This window comes from Podarcis erhardii (assembly GCF_964252035.2).
Source record: "Podarcis erhardii genome assembly, chromosome: Z".
NCBI classification, from domain to species: domain Eukaryota; kingdom Metazoa; phylum Chordata; class Lepidosauria; order Squamata; family Lacertidae; genus Podarcis; species Podarcis erhardii.
Window position 1 is genome coordinate 35,923,881 of NC_138504.1, and position 16,681 is coordinate 35,940,561.

Consider the following 16,681-nt stretch of genomic DNA (forward strand, 5'->3'; position numbering starts at 1 on the left):
GAACCTAGGATCTTCTACATCTTCTGCTTTACCACTGAGTTCTGCCCCATTGAAAATACAGCCCCCTTCTTGCTTGTGGCTCTTTCTCACAACCTCCAGTGTGTTTTCCTGCTCAGATTCTTTTGGATCAGAGCCTGTGGGTGCCTTGTTACCTCTGTCTCTCCCAGCTTCAAAAGGACTTGCAAACAAATGTGGCTGATTCCTGTGGCTTTGAATTAGTTAGGCTGAGAGAAGATAGAGGAGTCCAGCTATGCCCGAAGGCTGGCCATTCTTAGTTTGCATGTCCTGGTGCAAATCCTTACTCTTGACGTGCTGACTCCATCCTTCACCCTGGTGCTTAGTTTGTCCTTTTGTCCATAAGAACAGTGGGGCAACCTCCAGTCTTCATGCAGCAACACAAAGAAAGTGTTGTGACTAGAGATGTGAAAAGACATCCCTTTTGGTTCTGCCCTGTAGCTGTCACATGTAACACCGTTTCCATTCCGCTCCTTTTTGTCTTCCACCAAAACTACTCATCTCATCTGCTGTGATGAAATAATGTAACTTACACAATAAATTACGCAGGTGACATATGCTGTCATTACATTATCCCACCGCATTTATTTAATGCACAGGAAATGCAGTGCAGATTGGGGTGTGTGTGTGTGTAGCATAATCGGTTACAGATCATTGGCAGACTGGAAGCAACAACAAAGGCAAATACTGAAAATAATCGCTGGAATGATTTCTGTTCCAGACAAGAAGGCGAAAAAGCAAACTGTTTCAGCAGTTCCTGCTTCTGTTTCCTTCAAAGTTCTCTTGATGCCCCTGGTTGTGACAGCGAGGCAAGCTCACACCAAATGAACAGAGGTTGGATATGTCAAGGATTCTTGAGTTGTGATTCCTGCTTCGCAGTGGACTAGAGTATATTACTCTTTGAGTCCATCCAACTCTACGATTCTATGATCCAGGAGTCATTTTCAGTGCAATCCATGATGTGTGATTTCCTGACAGCACAGCAATATTTTCCTTTGGCTTTGCTTTGAAGCACTGTCAGTAACTCTCAGCACCGACACAAAGCCTTCCTTCCTTGCCGTGGGTCTATTTCATCTCCTTCAGCCTGGCCTTGTATGGGAGCTCACCTTGCCTAAAGATCAGGCTGTTGTTAGAAATAGCATGATTACATCTCTACTATGGGGTGGGATGCTGGATATGCTTGGACCACTAAGAGATTCACACATTCTAGGGGCCAGGTTCTTTGGCTATCGAAGCACCTCTCTTTTTTCATAATAAGAATAAGAATAATAAGTAGTCGTCGTTGTCGTCGGGGTGGGGGGGTGAGTAAGATGGCTTCCATTGTGCAGCTGGGAAATCCTTCTTGCTTGTGTTTATATGGGAGACTTGTGGACTTAAGACAACCCTTGCTTTGGAAGAGGTAGAGCTGGTGCCTTTGCTTCCAGGAACCGGCTGTGCACATCAAGGGGAACTCTTGAAGTATTAAAACATTGGTTGGTGGGAAGGGGGCTCTTTCGGGTCCTGCTGCCCCAGACTCAGACAAAAAACAACACTGAGCTACGGGGGACTGGGGGTGTGGGTGTGGGTGGGGTGGGGATAGAGAACAAGTAGGGTGATGTGGGAAGGAGACTTAGCTAATTCTCATCTCTGGCAGGCCGGATCTTCATCTCGGTGAACTTGAGGGAGTACTGCCAGCCTGTCCACGAGGACCACTCAATGCCATCGGCGTAGGAGCTGTGGTGGCCCTTCAGGTACTGCCCGTTCAGGTTGGAGGTGTGGCAATTGCGGTACCACCAGGCCCCGTGGTAGAAGGAGGCACAGTTGTTCTCTGAGTGGTCATTGTCCAAGTCTTTGGTGGTGAACTTCATGCCATTGTGCTTCAGGAACGAGTCGCCTGCAGGGGGAAGGAGTCATTTGTCAGGGTGTGGTGAGGTCTTTGGAAAGGGCCACTTGGTGGACAGGGACATCTGCCCCCCCAACTCCACAGACAGATAATTGAAATTTGCTCCAAAAGCTCTCAGCAGGTCCGTAAGAACATAAGAAGAGTTTGCTGGAGGAAGCCAATGGCCCATCTAGTCCATCATCCTGTCCTCACAGTGGCCAACCAGATGCCTGTAGGAAACTCACAGGCAGGATTCTGGCACAGGCACACTCTCCCTTCCTGAGGTTTCCAGCAACTGGTATTCAGAAGCATTACTGCCTCCAACCATGGAGACAAAAGCATAGCCATTTTGGCTAGCAGGTGGCACCAGATCTGCGCTAGGGGTATTAATGTCAACATTCTGCGACAAAGTAATGGAAGGCTGAAAAACTAAAGGTGCAGTTTTTGGTGAGGCTAAACGAATGAACAGAACTGTAGCTCTACATTTTAGAAAGGGGTTTGCAATTCAGTTGAAATAAAATTTTGTTTTGTTTTACGTCAATAAAACTATAAATATTTGCTTTCTGAGTTAGTCCCTGACAGCTGAGAGCTAAATTCTTCCTTGCAAATTGGACGTTCCGACCTAAATGTTCTTTCTGTCAGGGTGAAATGTCAATTTCTGACCTGAAGTTTCAATTCTGAGCAGCTGTTTTGAAGTGGAAATTTGCCATTCTGACAGGCCCGATTGCTCCAATGCTATTAGCACTGGTGCTGTTCTGGATATAATGCACGGTATTTTGAGCACAGAGCAAATGCCCTTCCTTCCTACCTTCCTTTTTTCCTGGTGATCCACAAAGAGGTATATACCCCAAACTTCCACAGCTATTCACAAACACACATCCCCAGTGCACAAATATCCACTGCACGTGCGTATCTGTTTCCCCTCTCACACATATCCCCTCTGCCCTAGGCACCAGGAAAACTTACCTGCTGTCCCAGAATAGTCAGCAATAGTAACTGGATAGCCATCTTCCTCAGGGTCGACAGAGAACAAACCCACCGAAAATGTTCCATAATGTGCATAAGCTGTGCCATTATCAAAGTCCTCTAGGTCAATGCGCAGCTCATAGCTGGCTTGCGTGGTCAAGGCATGGATCCTCTTCAACCCTGTTAAATGAGTTTCAAATCAGTTTATATGTGGGACATGGATGTGTCCTTAAATACATACATGACTGTTTGTCAGACGCTGCATTTTATAAACGAGGATATACAAACTTTGGAACTCCCTGCCTATTGACATCAGACAGGTGCCTTTGCTGCACTCATTTCAGCACCAGCTATAAACATTTTTTTTTGTTTAAGCAAGCCTATCCAGACAGTGGCATAGCGTGGGGGGTGCAGGGGGGCCCGGCCGCACCGGGCGCAACATCTGGGGGTTAGGGTTAGGGGGCACAAATCCCTGAGTTAGGGGGCGCAAATCCACGGGTTAGGGGGCACAAATTACTTGCCTTGCCCCGGGTGCTGACAACTCACACTACACCACTGTATCCAGACATGTAGAATGCTGACATGTTTTAATCTCAATTTAAACTTCTTGATTTTAATTGTATTTTGAAGACTTTTAAATAGCTGTTTTGTACTTTTTTACTGGCAATTTCATTGTTTTATTTCTTTGTATACCATTTTGAGAGTTTGATATCTTTGGTTTTTGGTTTTTTTTGCAATCAAGCAGTACAGTGGTACCTCTGGTTGCGGACAGGATCCATTCCGGAGCTCTGGTCAGATCCTGAGGTTTCCACAACCGGAGGGACTGCTTCTGCGTATGCGCGTGTGGTGAAAGCCGGAAAAGTACTTCCGGGTTTGCTGTGTTCACATCCTGAAGGATACACAGCCGGAGGTGTGCGTATCCAGAGGTACCACTGTATATGCATTTTATGAAATACATAATTTGCTATGTTCTTCTTAGAAGGTGCAGCCTTTTCAGAAAGCAGCTTTCTTAAGGCTACCAAAAATATTAAAAATCAGACCTGCCTTAACGTGTGATTGGACGCAGGTGGCGCTGTGGTCTAAACCACTGAGCGTAGGGCTTGCCAATCAGAAGGCTGGCGGTTCGAATCCCCGTGACGGGGTGAGCTCCTGTTGCTCGGTCCCAGCTCCTGCCAACCTAGCAGGTCGAAAGCACGTCAAAGTGCAAGTAGATCAATAGGTACAGCTCTGGCGGGAAGGTAAACGGTGTTTCTGTGTGCTGCTCTGGTTTCGTCAGAAGCGGCTTAGTCATGCTGGCCACATGACCCGCAAAAACTGTCTGCGGACAAATGCCGGCTCCCTCGGCCTATAGAGCGAGATGAATGCCTCAAACCCAGAGTTGTCCGCGACTGGACTTAACTGTCAGGGGTCCTTTACCTTTTCCTTTTAAAATGTGTGGTGTGCAGATATTGGAGATTCAAGATTCTGCACTGGGTAGTTACCCTTAAGTTACAAGTACGGAGATTCTGACACAACGTCAGAAAGAACTTTCTGGTGGTATGAGCTGTCCAACTGTGGAACCGACTTCCTCAAAAAGTGGTGGACTCTCCTTCATTGGAGGTTTTTAAGCAGAGATTGGATGTCCACCTGTAATTGATGTTTTAGCTAAGATTCCTGCATTGCAGGGGGTTGGACTAGGTGACGCTTGGGGTCTCGTCCAACTCTACAATACCATGATTCTAAGGATGTACGAGCATAAGAAAAGCCCTGCTGGATCTGGCCAATGGCCCATCTAGTCCAGCACCCTGTTCTCACAGTAAACAGCCAGGTGCCCCATTGGGAAACCCACAAGCAGGATTCGAGCATAAGAGCAGCACATTCCCCTCCTGTGGTCCCAAACAAGTGGTATTCAGAAACTGGTATTACTGTCTCTGACTGTGGAGGCAGAACATAGCCATTATGATGAGTAGCTATTGATAGCCTTCTCCTCCATGAATTTGTCCACTCCTCTTTCAAATCCATACAAGCTGGTGGTCATCACTGCATCCAGTGGGAGGAAGTGAAGAAGTCCTTTCTTTGATCTGTCCTGAATCTCCCAACACTCAGCTTCTTTGCATGTCCACAAGTTCCAGTGTTATGAGAGAGGGAGAAAAACTTCCCAATTCCTCCATGTCATGCACCAACTGGAAGTGGGGGTGGAAGAGGCAATGGGATATTAAGAGCCCAGCCAACACAACAAGAAAAGCTACTGTTGGCTGTTGTGTCATGTGCTTTATCCACAATTTAGTCCCACTTCCCAGTCCAAACCTTCTCAGCCTCTGTTTCATGCAGCTTTTAGTGTGGGCCTTCAGAGGCTGAGAGATGGGATTTTGCTTCCTATCAATTAGGACTTGCAAAAGCACCTCTCCAGAGGTGGGTGCTGAGTGGGGAGAAGGAGTCCTGCTGATCATTTCTCAATTAAGAGGTGATTTGGGGAAAGTTGTCATTCGCCGTGAGTGATGACTCCTTCTCTCCCTTTTTCAAACCTCTCCTCCATCGCACCTGGTGTTCTCTTTAATTACCAGTAGTTTAAGTTATACTTGCAAGTTGCAGGCTCCTTAGGTAGAAATCATCTCCACAACATGACACAACAGCCAACAGCAGCTTTCCTTGCAAACCCCAACAGTTTTGATTCAGAGGTTTCTGCTCGCTGGTGTGCAGCTTATCTAGGAATGGGTCAAGGCTGGCATAACAGGGAAATTCCAAAGTGAACAGGTGCTTGGAGCATTTGGGACTTTTTGGTTTTGAGAAAAAAGCAGTAGGAGGCAACATAATAGAAGTTTGCAAAATTATGCATGACCTGGAGAGAGTGGACATTTCTTCCTTTCTCATAACACTGGAACTCAAGTGAAGCTGAATGATGGAAGGTTTGGGATAGATAAAATAAAGTCCTTCTCTATGCATAGTTAAACTATGGAACTCACTCCCACAGGAGGCAATGAGGACCACCATCTTGGGTGAGCCAGTGACTGCCTCTCTGCCTAACCTGCCTCACAGGGTTATTGTGGGGATTAAATGAGGACTAGGACCTGGGAGACCTGGGTTGGCCATGAAGCTCAAGGGATGGGGCCAGTCAATGCCTCTCAGCCTATAACCTACCTTACAGGGTTGTTGTGAGGATAGGATGAAAAGGAGGAGAATCATGTGCACCACATTGAGCAACTTGCTGCAAATGGTGGGATAAAAATAAATAAAGCCACCTCTCTGCCTCTTCCCCAAAGCTGTGATAATAAAGGCCAAGATGCACATACCGAGCCAGTGTTCTCCAGTCAGTTTCCCAAATCCATCCCTGTAAGCTTCCCACCCGCGGAAGAAATTCACGGAGCCATCCTCACGGCGCTGGAAGACCTGTAGTGGGAGAAATCAGTGCAGGATTAATAAGAACGAGTGAGAGAAAGTGTGTGTGTGTGTGTGTGTGTGTGTGTGTGTGTTCACTGGGGGGGAGGCGGGGGCGAGCCTCCGTCAGCTTTGTCTCTGCCTCCCCCATTCACAGTCCAGTTTGAAGAGCGATGGTGCTGCTTTATCAGATGAAAGAGTCGAGATGCAAACTAAAACCCCCGTTAAATTGGCTAATTATGTTGGAGTGGTTCAGCGAAAGGGACTCTGAAGAGGCTTCCTGTCAGGATTAATAGGGAGGTTGACACTGAAACCAGAAATGTTATGTTACAGATATGGCGGCTATTAATTTTCTCATTCTAGGCTATCACCCAGGGAACTTTCTTCCAGCCCAAGGGCCGCATTCTCTCCTGGGCAACCTCCTGGGGGCCGCAAGCCAGGCTGGGAGGGAGGCAAGGGGCATGAGCAGAGTTCAAGGGCACATTCCAGCCAGGCAAAAGCACTCAAGAAGGATACAAAGCATAGGTAGTATGGAGCCTATAGAAAGAAGGATGGCTGAGGAGGAGGTAAAGCCTGACCGGAGTCCCAAGGGTTGTATCAAGAGCTCTCCAGGGATGCACTTGGTCCCTGGGACTAAGGTTTCCCAACACTGTTGTAGGGTTGTTGTTTTTAAAGTAATGTGCAAAGCAGACATAAGAATATAAGATGATCCCTCCTGGATTAGTCCAGTGGCCCTTCTAGTCCAGTCTCCTCTTCTCACAATGGCCACTCAGATGCCTGTAGGAAACAAGCAAGCAGGAATTCAGCACAAGCGCCCTCTCCCCTCCTGGGGTCTCCTGCATCTAGTCTTCAGAAGCATGCCTGCAACCCGTGGAGATTAAGCATAGCCATTGCAGGTAGTAGCACAGCCGTCTCCTCAATGCACTTTTCTAATCCTCTTTTAAAGCCATCCAAGTTGGTGGCCATCACTGCATCCTATGGGAGTGAGTTCCATTTTTTAACTATCCTCTGCATGAAGAACCACTGAATTGTATTCTGATTTTGGATTGCCAGCAGATCTCCCCTTAGCCATGTGTGATCTTATCATTCAGTGTTTTATAACTCGCTAAACTTGCTGTTGGGTACATGACCTCCCTTCTCGTGCCCACGGTCTGCTATTTGTGAATGGTGTGCCAAGTGATAGGGAAGCCCTGCTGTGTTGCATTTGAACCACGGCGTCTTATAGGCAAACCCTATATAATGGTGAACGTGAACATTTCAAGCTGGTTTTCATTTCTGGGCAACAAGAGTTTTGATTAAAGATTAAGCAATAACGAACTGTGCATTTACTGGTTCGCCATACCCCCTTCTGCTGTGGTTCTCAAATTAGCCAAGTGAAATGTCCTCCTTTTGATACTTTTCTTGCTTAATTAAACTTTGATCTATTGGTGGGAGAATCAAGAAAATACCTCCTGTGTCTGCTACTCACCATTAATGAAGCGTCCATCCCCTGATTTAATGAAGCAGGGGCACATTTTGACTGGAAGGGCACCAAAAGGAAAGTTTACTTTCAGAACAGCTGAGTTCTCTGATCACTGGATTTTCAGCCGTGACCTAAAAGGCCTTTCAAAGTTGCCCATACAAGTACAATGGCACATCCATTTACTTTAAAGCAGCATTCTGGTGATGGTAACCCTATTTCCACTGGTGATGCCAATATGCCACCATTACCCTCAGGCTAATAATGGTTGGAGGGTTGGAACTGGGGTATTATTTCTAACAGTGGCAGGGAAACCTTTTCTGCTGGAGGGCCGCATATTATGGGCAACCTTCCAGGTGCCAGATGTAAAAGCAGGCAGACGTGAACTTTACCTCCATAAACTAAGCTAGTTTCATAGGCACATTGAAAGCTGCTTATACCAAGAGTCAGGTCAATGGTCCATCTATCTCAGAACTGTCTACACTGACTGGCAGCAGCTCTTCTTCTTCATATGTGTTACTTCAAGACTGGATTACTGCCATGTGTTCTATGTGGGGCTTCCCTTGCATTGATCCAAAAGATGGAGTTAGTGCAGAATGCTGCAGCCTGGTTGCTGACAGGACTGAGACATTGTCAGCATATCACACCTGAGCTCAGAGATCTGCGCTGGCTGCTGTTTTGCTACCAGGCCAAGTTCAGTGTGTTATTATTATATAAAGCCCTTAACAACTTGGGACCAATTTACCTGAAGATGGTCTTACCTCATTTATGCCCACTTGACCATTTCATTCAGCAGAACTGGCGCTCTTACAGGTGCCACATAATACCCACCCTGCATTTTTAAGTAGTGTGGCAGCAACTCCCTGCCTATTCGTATCAGGCAGCTGGCTTCATTGTATTCTTTTTAGCACTGGCTAAAAACATTTTTATTTAGAAAAAGATGTCCAGATGCTTAGAAAGTTGATGTGGATTTTAATCCATTTTCAGTCTATTGTTATTCTCACCCTTCGAAAGTATTATGGTTGTTACTTTTCCTTTCTTGTTTTATCCTTTCCTTAACCTGCTTTGAGATTTCCTCCCCTCCCCTCATTTTATTTTGTTTACAATCAAGCAATTATAAATTTTATGGAACAAATAAATAAATACGTGGAAAGGCAGTATTTTGGGTACAGGGATCCCAAACAGTACAAGGCTTTTTAGCTTAAAACCAGCAGTGGGGGAATCCAACTGGCATCAAGGGAAGTTGGGGGGTTCACTCATTCTCATTCCACCCATTACTGCATTCTGTGCTGGACTCAGTTTCCAAACCAAGAAGCAAACAGCTTCTGACCAGCTTACTCTCTGTACATTTGTCCAAGCCTCTATTTAAAAACAAAACAAAACAAAAAACCCACCTAAGCCAGGGATCGCCTCCATTTCTGTACTTAGTTTTGCAAGTGTGTGAAATATTTACAGTCAATTGCATTGGGTGATAGGGAGTTGTAGTGTTCTGCGGAAGTGTGTGTGGAGGGGGAGGGGAAGAATTATCTCTGACTGATGTCCTCCCTCTCCTGTTTTCTTCCCATGAGCTGCACAAACATCCCCCACCACCAAACCCTTTTGCTATGGATGATTCTTCCTGAACAGATTCGGGCAATTTCATGCTGCATAAACTGCCCATGATTACATTATTGCAGTATCTGGAGGTTGAGTACCACCGCGGCCAGCATATGCTTCAAAATCCTGATGTGTTTCTGTTGCATCACAATGGAACATTGTTAAGGGGCAGCTAGGAACTGGGCTCCCCACAGTCTTAGTCTGGGGTTGTGTGCTAACCTGGACAGACAGGAAAACATGGGTGGATTTATTTATTTTTTTAAGGTGGGGAAAACAACAACAGGGTTTTTCTTTTCTTTTGCAAGGGCTGTACTTCAGTGGGGGAGCACATGCTTTGTACAAAAAGGTCTCTGGGTCCATCCTCTGCATCCTCAGATGGGGCTAGGAATGTCCCTTTCCTGAAATCCTAGAAAGCTGTTGCCAGTCAGTGTGGACTATACTAAACTTGATGGATGAATGGCCTGACTCAGTATCAGACAGCTTCATGTGTTCCTACTTAATTCAATCAATACTTAAGAACATAAGAAGATCCTCGCAGGATCAGGCCAGTGGTCCATCTAGTCCAGCATCCTGTCCTCACAGTGGCCAACCTGATGCCTATGGGAAACTGACAATCAGAATCCGATCACAAAAGCAGCACCCTCCCCTCCTTAAGTTTCCAGCAACTTGTATTCAGAAAGCTTTGCTGTCTCCAACTATGGAGGCAGAACATATCCATAATAGCTAACAGCTATCAGCAGCCCTCCCCTCCATGATCTTGTCTAACCCTCTTTTAAAAGCTTCGTAGTTGATGGCCATCAGTGCCTCTTGTAGGAGCAAGCTCCATAGTTGAAATATGTGCTGCGTGATTTTTCAGAACAATGAGGACTAGAATCTTGTTTATTGTGGCTAGGGGAAGGAGATAGCTCAGTGGTATAGTGCACCATTTGCATGTAGAGAGCCCCAGAAGAGGCATATTTAGGGGGGGGGCATGACGGGTTCAGTCGCACAGTGTGCAGAGAGCATCAGGAGCACTGCAGGAAGTAAATTGACACTCGTTCCAGCAACTTTTGCTTGTTGGCCTGCGCAGTCCTTTTCTGTGGCCCCCAGAAGGCTGCTTAGAAGGAAACATGGCCCTTGAGGCTGGAAGAATTGCCGAGCCCTCCATTAGATGCTCCGCCACAGCTCCGACCAACTTTGCAAGCCCTAGTTTGGAGGCTGTGACATGATGCTCACTCGTCAGGCTCGCCTCTGATCCAAGCAGTACTTACCTTCTAGAATTAGAACCCTTAATTTTCATCCCTGCATTGAGCGCTTGAGAAGCTGCTAAGCTAAGCCCCTTTGAAAGGGGCTTTGGGCCTGAACAGTTTGACGGCTGAAGGACACTTTTGCTGGAAAGGGGCCCAAAGCTGATTGCTAATGGAGAGCTTTTCTTGGCTCCCACATCAGTGGGGCATGGGGAAGGAGGGAAGGTTATGGGAGCAGGAGATAATGCAAGCTCCTTCATTAAGCTGCTTTGACCTCAGGCTGCAAAGTAGGCCAGTTGTCCATGGCACTGATGGAGGAGGGTTTGGAGGGGCTTGAGTTGCATTAGCAGAGAGCTCTCCCTCGCTCTCATTCTCCTCTCTGCAACAGTCCATGTAAAGGCCTGATTACACAAATGCCTTGAGAGATTAGTGGCCCGAACAGCTTTGGTGATAAATGCCTCTTTGCTGATTATCCCCCTTTGTGGAGGTGCAGAGACAGCCATGCATGGACCCTGAAGTGGCGCACAATGCCACAGCCACAGTTCCTTTGCCCCTCAATATGACGTATTATTTTTCCTCCCTCAGAGCTGATTTCTCTGTAGCCATGTGGGCTAGAAACCTGAATCTGAAATCAGGGGAATTTGCCATCCCTTTTAATCTTGCCATCAGTACGTAATATAAGAAGGTCTAACAGGATCCAAATATGTCTGGTCACAGCCACGGAGTCCCAAGCAGATTAACACAACCATCAGGAGGAAAAGGGGCTGTGACGTTTTGCTAATAGCTAAGGTGTTGCGGTTGGGTCTGTATCCCTGAGGACTTCGTTTTATTGCTGGATCACAAAGGGAAAGCATTCATAGCTTCAAAGACAAGGGTCAAGAACTCAATACTCAAGTGTTCTATTCCAGGGTCAGAAAAGAAATTGATGTTGTTTGGTAAGGCTGCCAAGCTATGATTGAAAAACCAATGGCTCCTTAGGCAGTTCAGAGACAGGCTGTGCTGGGTAAATCTGGGGAATGGTGGCTGAATACTACTAGGGTATCGGATTCCAATATCATTTTCTTCATAAAAGATGGCTTTACACACAGGTTCATGTCTGCCCACCCCCGGCATGGCCACACAGAGGAGATCGGAATTTTCTGTTTTAAATTGAACACACTTTAGCATGCCATCCCAAACTAACCATAACAGTGGTTAGTCTTAACTATGGTTTGTCAAAAAAAAACCAACCTTGTAAACCACAGTTTGAAGTCATCTTGTTCATACAAACCATCATTAAGATTAACCACAGATTATCCATGTTCAGGCATCACAGCAACCCAGTCAGTGGTACAAAATGGACACAAAGCTTTTGAAATTCTTGCAAGCTGGGCCAGGCGGTGGGAGGATGCAAGCACCCAAGATCACTGCAACTTGTTTTTGTTTAGCGTTGCACCTGGTTGAAGCCACAAGGCGGTTGGCAATAGTACTGTACTTATTGTAGGCAGACTACAAGAATCCTGACTACAGGGCTTACTTCTCTCCTGATTCAACCCCAAAATTTACATGCGTTGATTTCCTCTCCCCTCCGCCCCGGAAGTGATCACTTGTGACATTTCTGAAGGTACTTGCAGTCCATTTGAGCATTCAAGCAATTGGCCTCAATGCCCCCCCCCCGCACTGCCCACAAATCATCCAGAGGGTGACAGCAACAGTTTTAATAACCAGGGACCACTCGAGAGTGTATTGCTTTGCTACTGCATTAACTTCACTGGAATAAAGGACTGTCACTTATGCGTCACTGCAAAAGAGGTGCACATATATTCATATACTGTGCATCTGCTCTTTTATATGCATAGGTCCAGATTTAGACATACCGTAATTGCTATAATTGAAATAGACTGCATTTCACCCTAATGAAGAAGGCTGTGACCAGGTGGCCTCTCTGCCTTCCAGGTGCTCACCATTGATGGACAACCACAAAGGCCCCTCCTGATATCCCCTCTTTGGGTCTGTTAACTTTACAGCCCTTCACAGCCCTTCAAAACAGAGCTGTCCTTCAGCCTTCAGTCCCCAGATGTTGCTGGACCACTTCAGCTCCCAGCATCCTCCCAGCAAGTAGAGAGAGAGAGAGAGAAACATTTTTCAGGCTCTCTCACAGCACTAGAATTTATGGACAGCTGATTCAGGAAGGATAAAAGAAAAGAATTTTTCCACACAGCACATTGGTACACTATGGAACTTGCTCCCATAGCAGGCAGCGATGGCCACCAACTTGGATGACTTTAAAAGAGGATTAGACATGGCTATCAAAGATTAATAGCCATGATGACTGTAGCTCCGCCTCTGTGGCTGGAGGTGGTAATGCTTCTGAATAAAAGTTGCTGGAAACCTAAGCAGGGGAGATTGCTCTTGTGCTCAGGTCCTGCTTGCGGGTTTACAATTGGGACACCTGTTTGGGATGACATACGGGCCTTTGTTCTGATCCAGCAGCCAAGTTCTTCTGTTTTTAATTTTGCGGAAAGCTGATCTGGGTACTGTACATCCTCACCCCAGAAGTTACTTATTTGTTTATTTCATAACATTTATACACTGCTTGTTTGGTTTATGGGTTTTTTTTAATATAAAAAAGCCTCAGTCTGCTCTACAAAAGATAAAACAGAAAAATCAATAAAAACATCACACCCATACAAAAGTTAAAATACTAAAACAGATGAAAATCACCTCAGCATTCTAAGCATCTGGCTAGGCTTGTCTAAACAGGGATGTTTTTAGCTGGTGAGTACAGTGAAGGCACCTGCTTGATCTCAATAGGCAGGAAGTTCCAAAGTGCAGGTGCTGCCACACTAATTCACTGAGTTGTAACGGATGTGGAATGGGTATTATGTGGCACCCTTAGTAGTGTCAATTCTGCCAAAGCAGTTGAGTGCGCACATGTTGGGGACATTCCAGATTCAGGTGAAAGAAGATGGTTTTCTCATTGTTAGATTCTATGCAACAGGTATGCAGCAAGTTTTTTGTGGAACATTTGAAAAAGCCTGTTCTTGCTTTTTCTTACTAGATTAATTGGGTTGTATCCAGTGCTATTATACTAGAAAAAGAGGTGCTGGAACTCTCAGTGAACACCTCACCTGGAAGGGCATATTTTAAAATTTTAACAATCCTTTACTACATCCTTTACTACATATTTTGAGACTTTAAAACTCTGCTGGGGTTCTCTCAACAAAGAGTATGGGCCTTAAACTTGGATCTTGGCATCCAGGAATTCTCATTTTCTCTCTCTTTTGCACCAGTAAATATTAGCCAGTCAGTCCATATGCCAATGTTTGTCAAGTTCAATGTACTGATGGGCTTAACATATGAGGTAAATAGAACTAACTCTCTTCCCTGCTTTGCTGCCTGGGGGCAATTCTCACTCGCTGCAGGCGAGTAGCTATTTCAGAGCCTCAAAGAATCATGAACGTTCTGTACATATTTTTTTGTTGTTACACATCTCCCCTTCTCTTTTCACTTGGCTTTCAAGCTGCAGGTGAATTGTGTAAGTTTTTTGACCAGTAACTAGAGCTTTTAGAGTATCATTGAAACAAGAGTTGGGGTAAAAATACAAGTCAAAACCAAAACAGGAAACATAAATTACCATGTCTGGGGGGATATTGCAACCCACTTTCTGAAAAAGAAAGGAAGGAAGGAAGGAAGGAAGGAAGGAAGGAAGGAAGGAAGGAAGGAAAGGTGTCATGACAGTGCAGTTAAACAGAATTGACTCAGAGGGTCAAAGGCGCAAAACCTAAGTTTGTCTTAACATGTTAGTGATGTGTAAGAGGTTCTGTCAGAAGCCTACCTTGATTTATTGTACAAGAAGAAAATTCTCTCTCCTTCACTCATGAGGTTCTGGCTATCCTCAAAAGTCCATGTTGGGACTGAGAGAGCTGGATTGGAATTGATCATCTGAGGAGCATAATGTAGAATCATAGAATTGCAGAGTTGGAAGGAGGACCCAAGGGTCATCTAGTCCAGCCCACTGCAATGCAGGAATCGCAGCTAAATAATCCCTGACAGATGACTACCCAACCTATGTTTAAAGACTTCAGATGAAGAAGCTAAAAAAATGGATTTCAAAAGGGACAAATGTAAGGTTCTGCACTTAGGCAGGAAGAAGCAGCTGCACAAATATAAGATGGGTGACACCTGACTTACTAGCAGTACATGTGAAAAGGATTTAAGGGTCTTGGTAGACCACAAGCTTAACATGAATCAACTGTATGATGCAGCAGCAAAAAGGTGCTGGTACTCACCATGAAGTTGTTACAGCAAGTGCCACACATTTAACCAGTGCTTTACATCTAGGAAAATGGTGCTGGTATTGCGGAGGATGTTGACAAGCTGGAATATATGCAATGGAGGGCAACCAAGATGATCAGGGGGCTGGGAACCAAGCCTTACGAGGAACAGCTGAAGGAGCTGGGTATGTTTAGCATGGAGAAAAGAAGATCTGAAGGGTTGTCACATGGAAAACTGAGCAAGCTTGTTTTCTGATGCTCCAGAGGGTAGGACCTGAACCAAAGGATTAAAATCCCATGAAAGGAGATTCTGATTACCGGTAAACATTACAAAGGAGTTTCTGACGGTAAGTGCTGTTGGACATTGGTGGCTCTCCTTCATTGGAGGTATCCAAACAGAGATTGGATGGTCATCTGTCAAGGATTCTTTAGCTGTGATCCCTGCATTGCAAAGGTTGGGCAAGATTATCCTTTGGATCTCTTCCAACTCTACAATTCTATGATTCTATGGTCAAACACACTGGGACCCTGCCGGAGAAGGGCAGGAAATAAATTTGATGATGATGATGAAGAACAATGGGATAAGTGAAGGCTATTGTGGAATGCTCCAAAGGTGTGGACAAAGAGTTTCTGCAGGATATGGAAGAGGCCAACAAACCAGTGCAGGGATTTGAAATAGGATATTTATGATTATAGGTGGGAACAATTTTGGCAATGAACTATTTGATATTGCCATGACCAAGGAAGACTAGGAAGCAACAATGCAGCAGAAGGTAAGCAGAGTTCTAAAAGATGGAGAGGAGATGGGTTTTTGCAAAAGTGTGTAATTTATGTAAGAAGTTCACACACAATGCTCACAACAGGACCAAATGAGATGGAACAGACCTTGGCTTGAGTGCCATCGAGACCAAAATGGAGCATAATTTGCAGCTTGTCCTACCATAAGTCTGAAGCCCCGAAAATGCATTTATCTGGGCCCTCTTTCACATCTTTGCTCTGAGTGGTCCGTCTGATGCTCAAGGTCTGGATTTAGCCATGACATGTCTAGCATGCTGACAGACTTGTTGAGGCATTTTGCTGCCAGCGTGTTGCCTTGATGTTAAAACTATTTTCTCCTCAAAGCTGAGAGGATCCTGCTGACTGGGCTGGCTTTAAATAGGCACATAAGTATTGGAGTTATCATCTCCCACTGCCCTTTGAGAAGTCGCTGTTTCAGTCCTTGGAGCACTTTTGAAGCTGTGAGAAGGTACGGAGAAAGGTGGCCTTTCTTAAGCTTTTCATGAGTGACTCCATCCTTTTCTCCTTCAACTCTTTTTCTCCAACCCAGATAGCAGTGAGGGAGAAACAGGGATGAGGTTGCCATTTAATTTTAATGATTTTATTAAGGTTATGTTATTACAATTCATTGTCAAAACTATTATATATGAAACATTCTTGTTTCCCAAGAAGAAAAAGAATGAAATATAAAGGGGAAAGAAAAAAGGAAGTGTATAAGGAGGGGAAGATATCAGGGGGGTTTTTCCAGCCAGAACTCGCCAGAACTGTTCTAGCATCTCTCAAGTGGGCAATACTGCCATTATAAGAGAACAAGGGAGGTGTTCATAGTGAGTTTCCGCACCTCTTTTTCTTGAAAAATAGCACTGGAAGGGATAATAGAACAAACAACAAAAATTCTATAGTGTTGTGAATAAATTAAAGGGGGAAAATATATAATCATTTACACTGGCATTCCAGAAATGTAAGAATAAGGCCCAACACGACTTAATAAATTTGCTTTCTTGATTATTATGTATTGCATTTTTATTATACAGTATTGTTATGAGGGGGTGTGGCAGACTCCCCATAGTCTCTACATTCAGTGGAGTGGCAGAATCTGAGCAAAATCATAAATTCCTGAATTTAGCAAGAGCTGGGAATAACATCAGCAAACTTCTTCATGAAGCCAGCT

The 16,681-nt window shown here is 45.1% G+C and overlaps 1 protein-coding gene and 1 long non-coding RNA gene across 11 annotated transcripts in view; one reads left to right on the forward strand and one right to left on the reverse strand.

Annotated features, from left to right (window-relative positions):
- LOC309333600 overlaps window positions 1–16,681 on the forward strand; it is a 128,250-nt gene that overhangs the window by 16,775 nt on the left and 94,794 nt on the right. The window lies entirely within an intron of this gene.
- Window positions 576–16,681, reverse strand: part of FIBCD1 (fibrinogen C domain containing 1) — a 70,529-nt gene continuing 54,423 nt past the window's right edge. For all 3 annotated transcript variants that reach the window (XM_081847157.1, XM_081847156.1, XM_081847158.1), the window contains 3 exons: window positions 6,112–6,208; window positions 2,843–3,022; window positions 576–1,888 (listed from right to left, as the gene is read on the reverse strand). In XM_081847157.1, coding sequence (XP_081703283.1) covers window positions 1,629–1,888; window positions 2,843–3,022; window positions 6,112–6,208 — 537 coding nt within the window. In that variant the 3' untranslated portion in view covers window positions 576–1,628. The remainder of the gene's footprint in view (window positions 1,889–2,842; window positions 3,023–6,111; window positions 6,209–16,681) is intronic.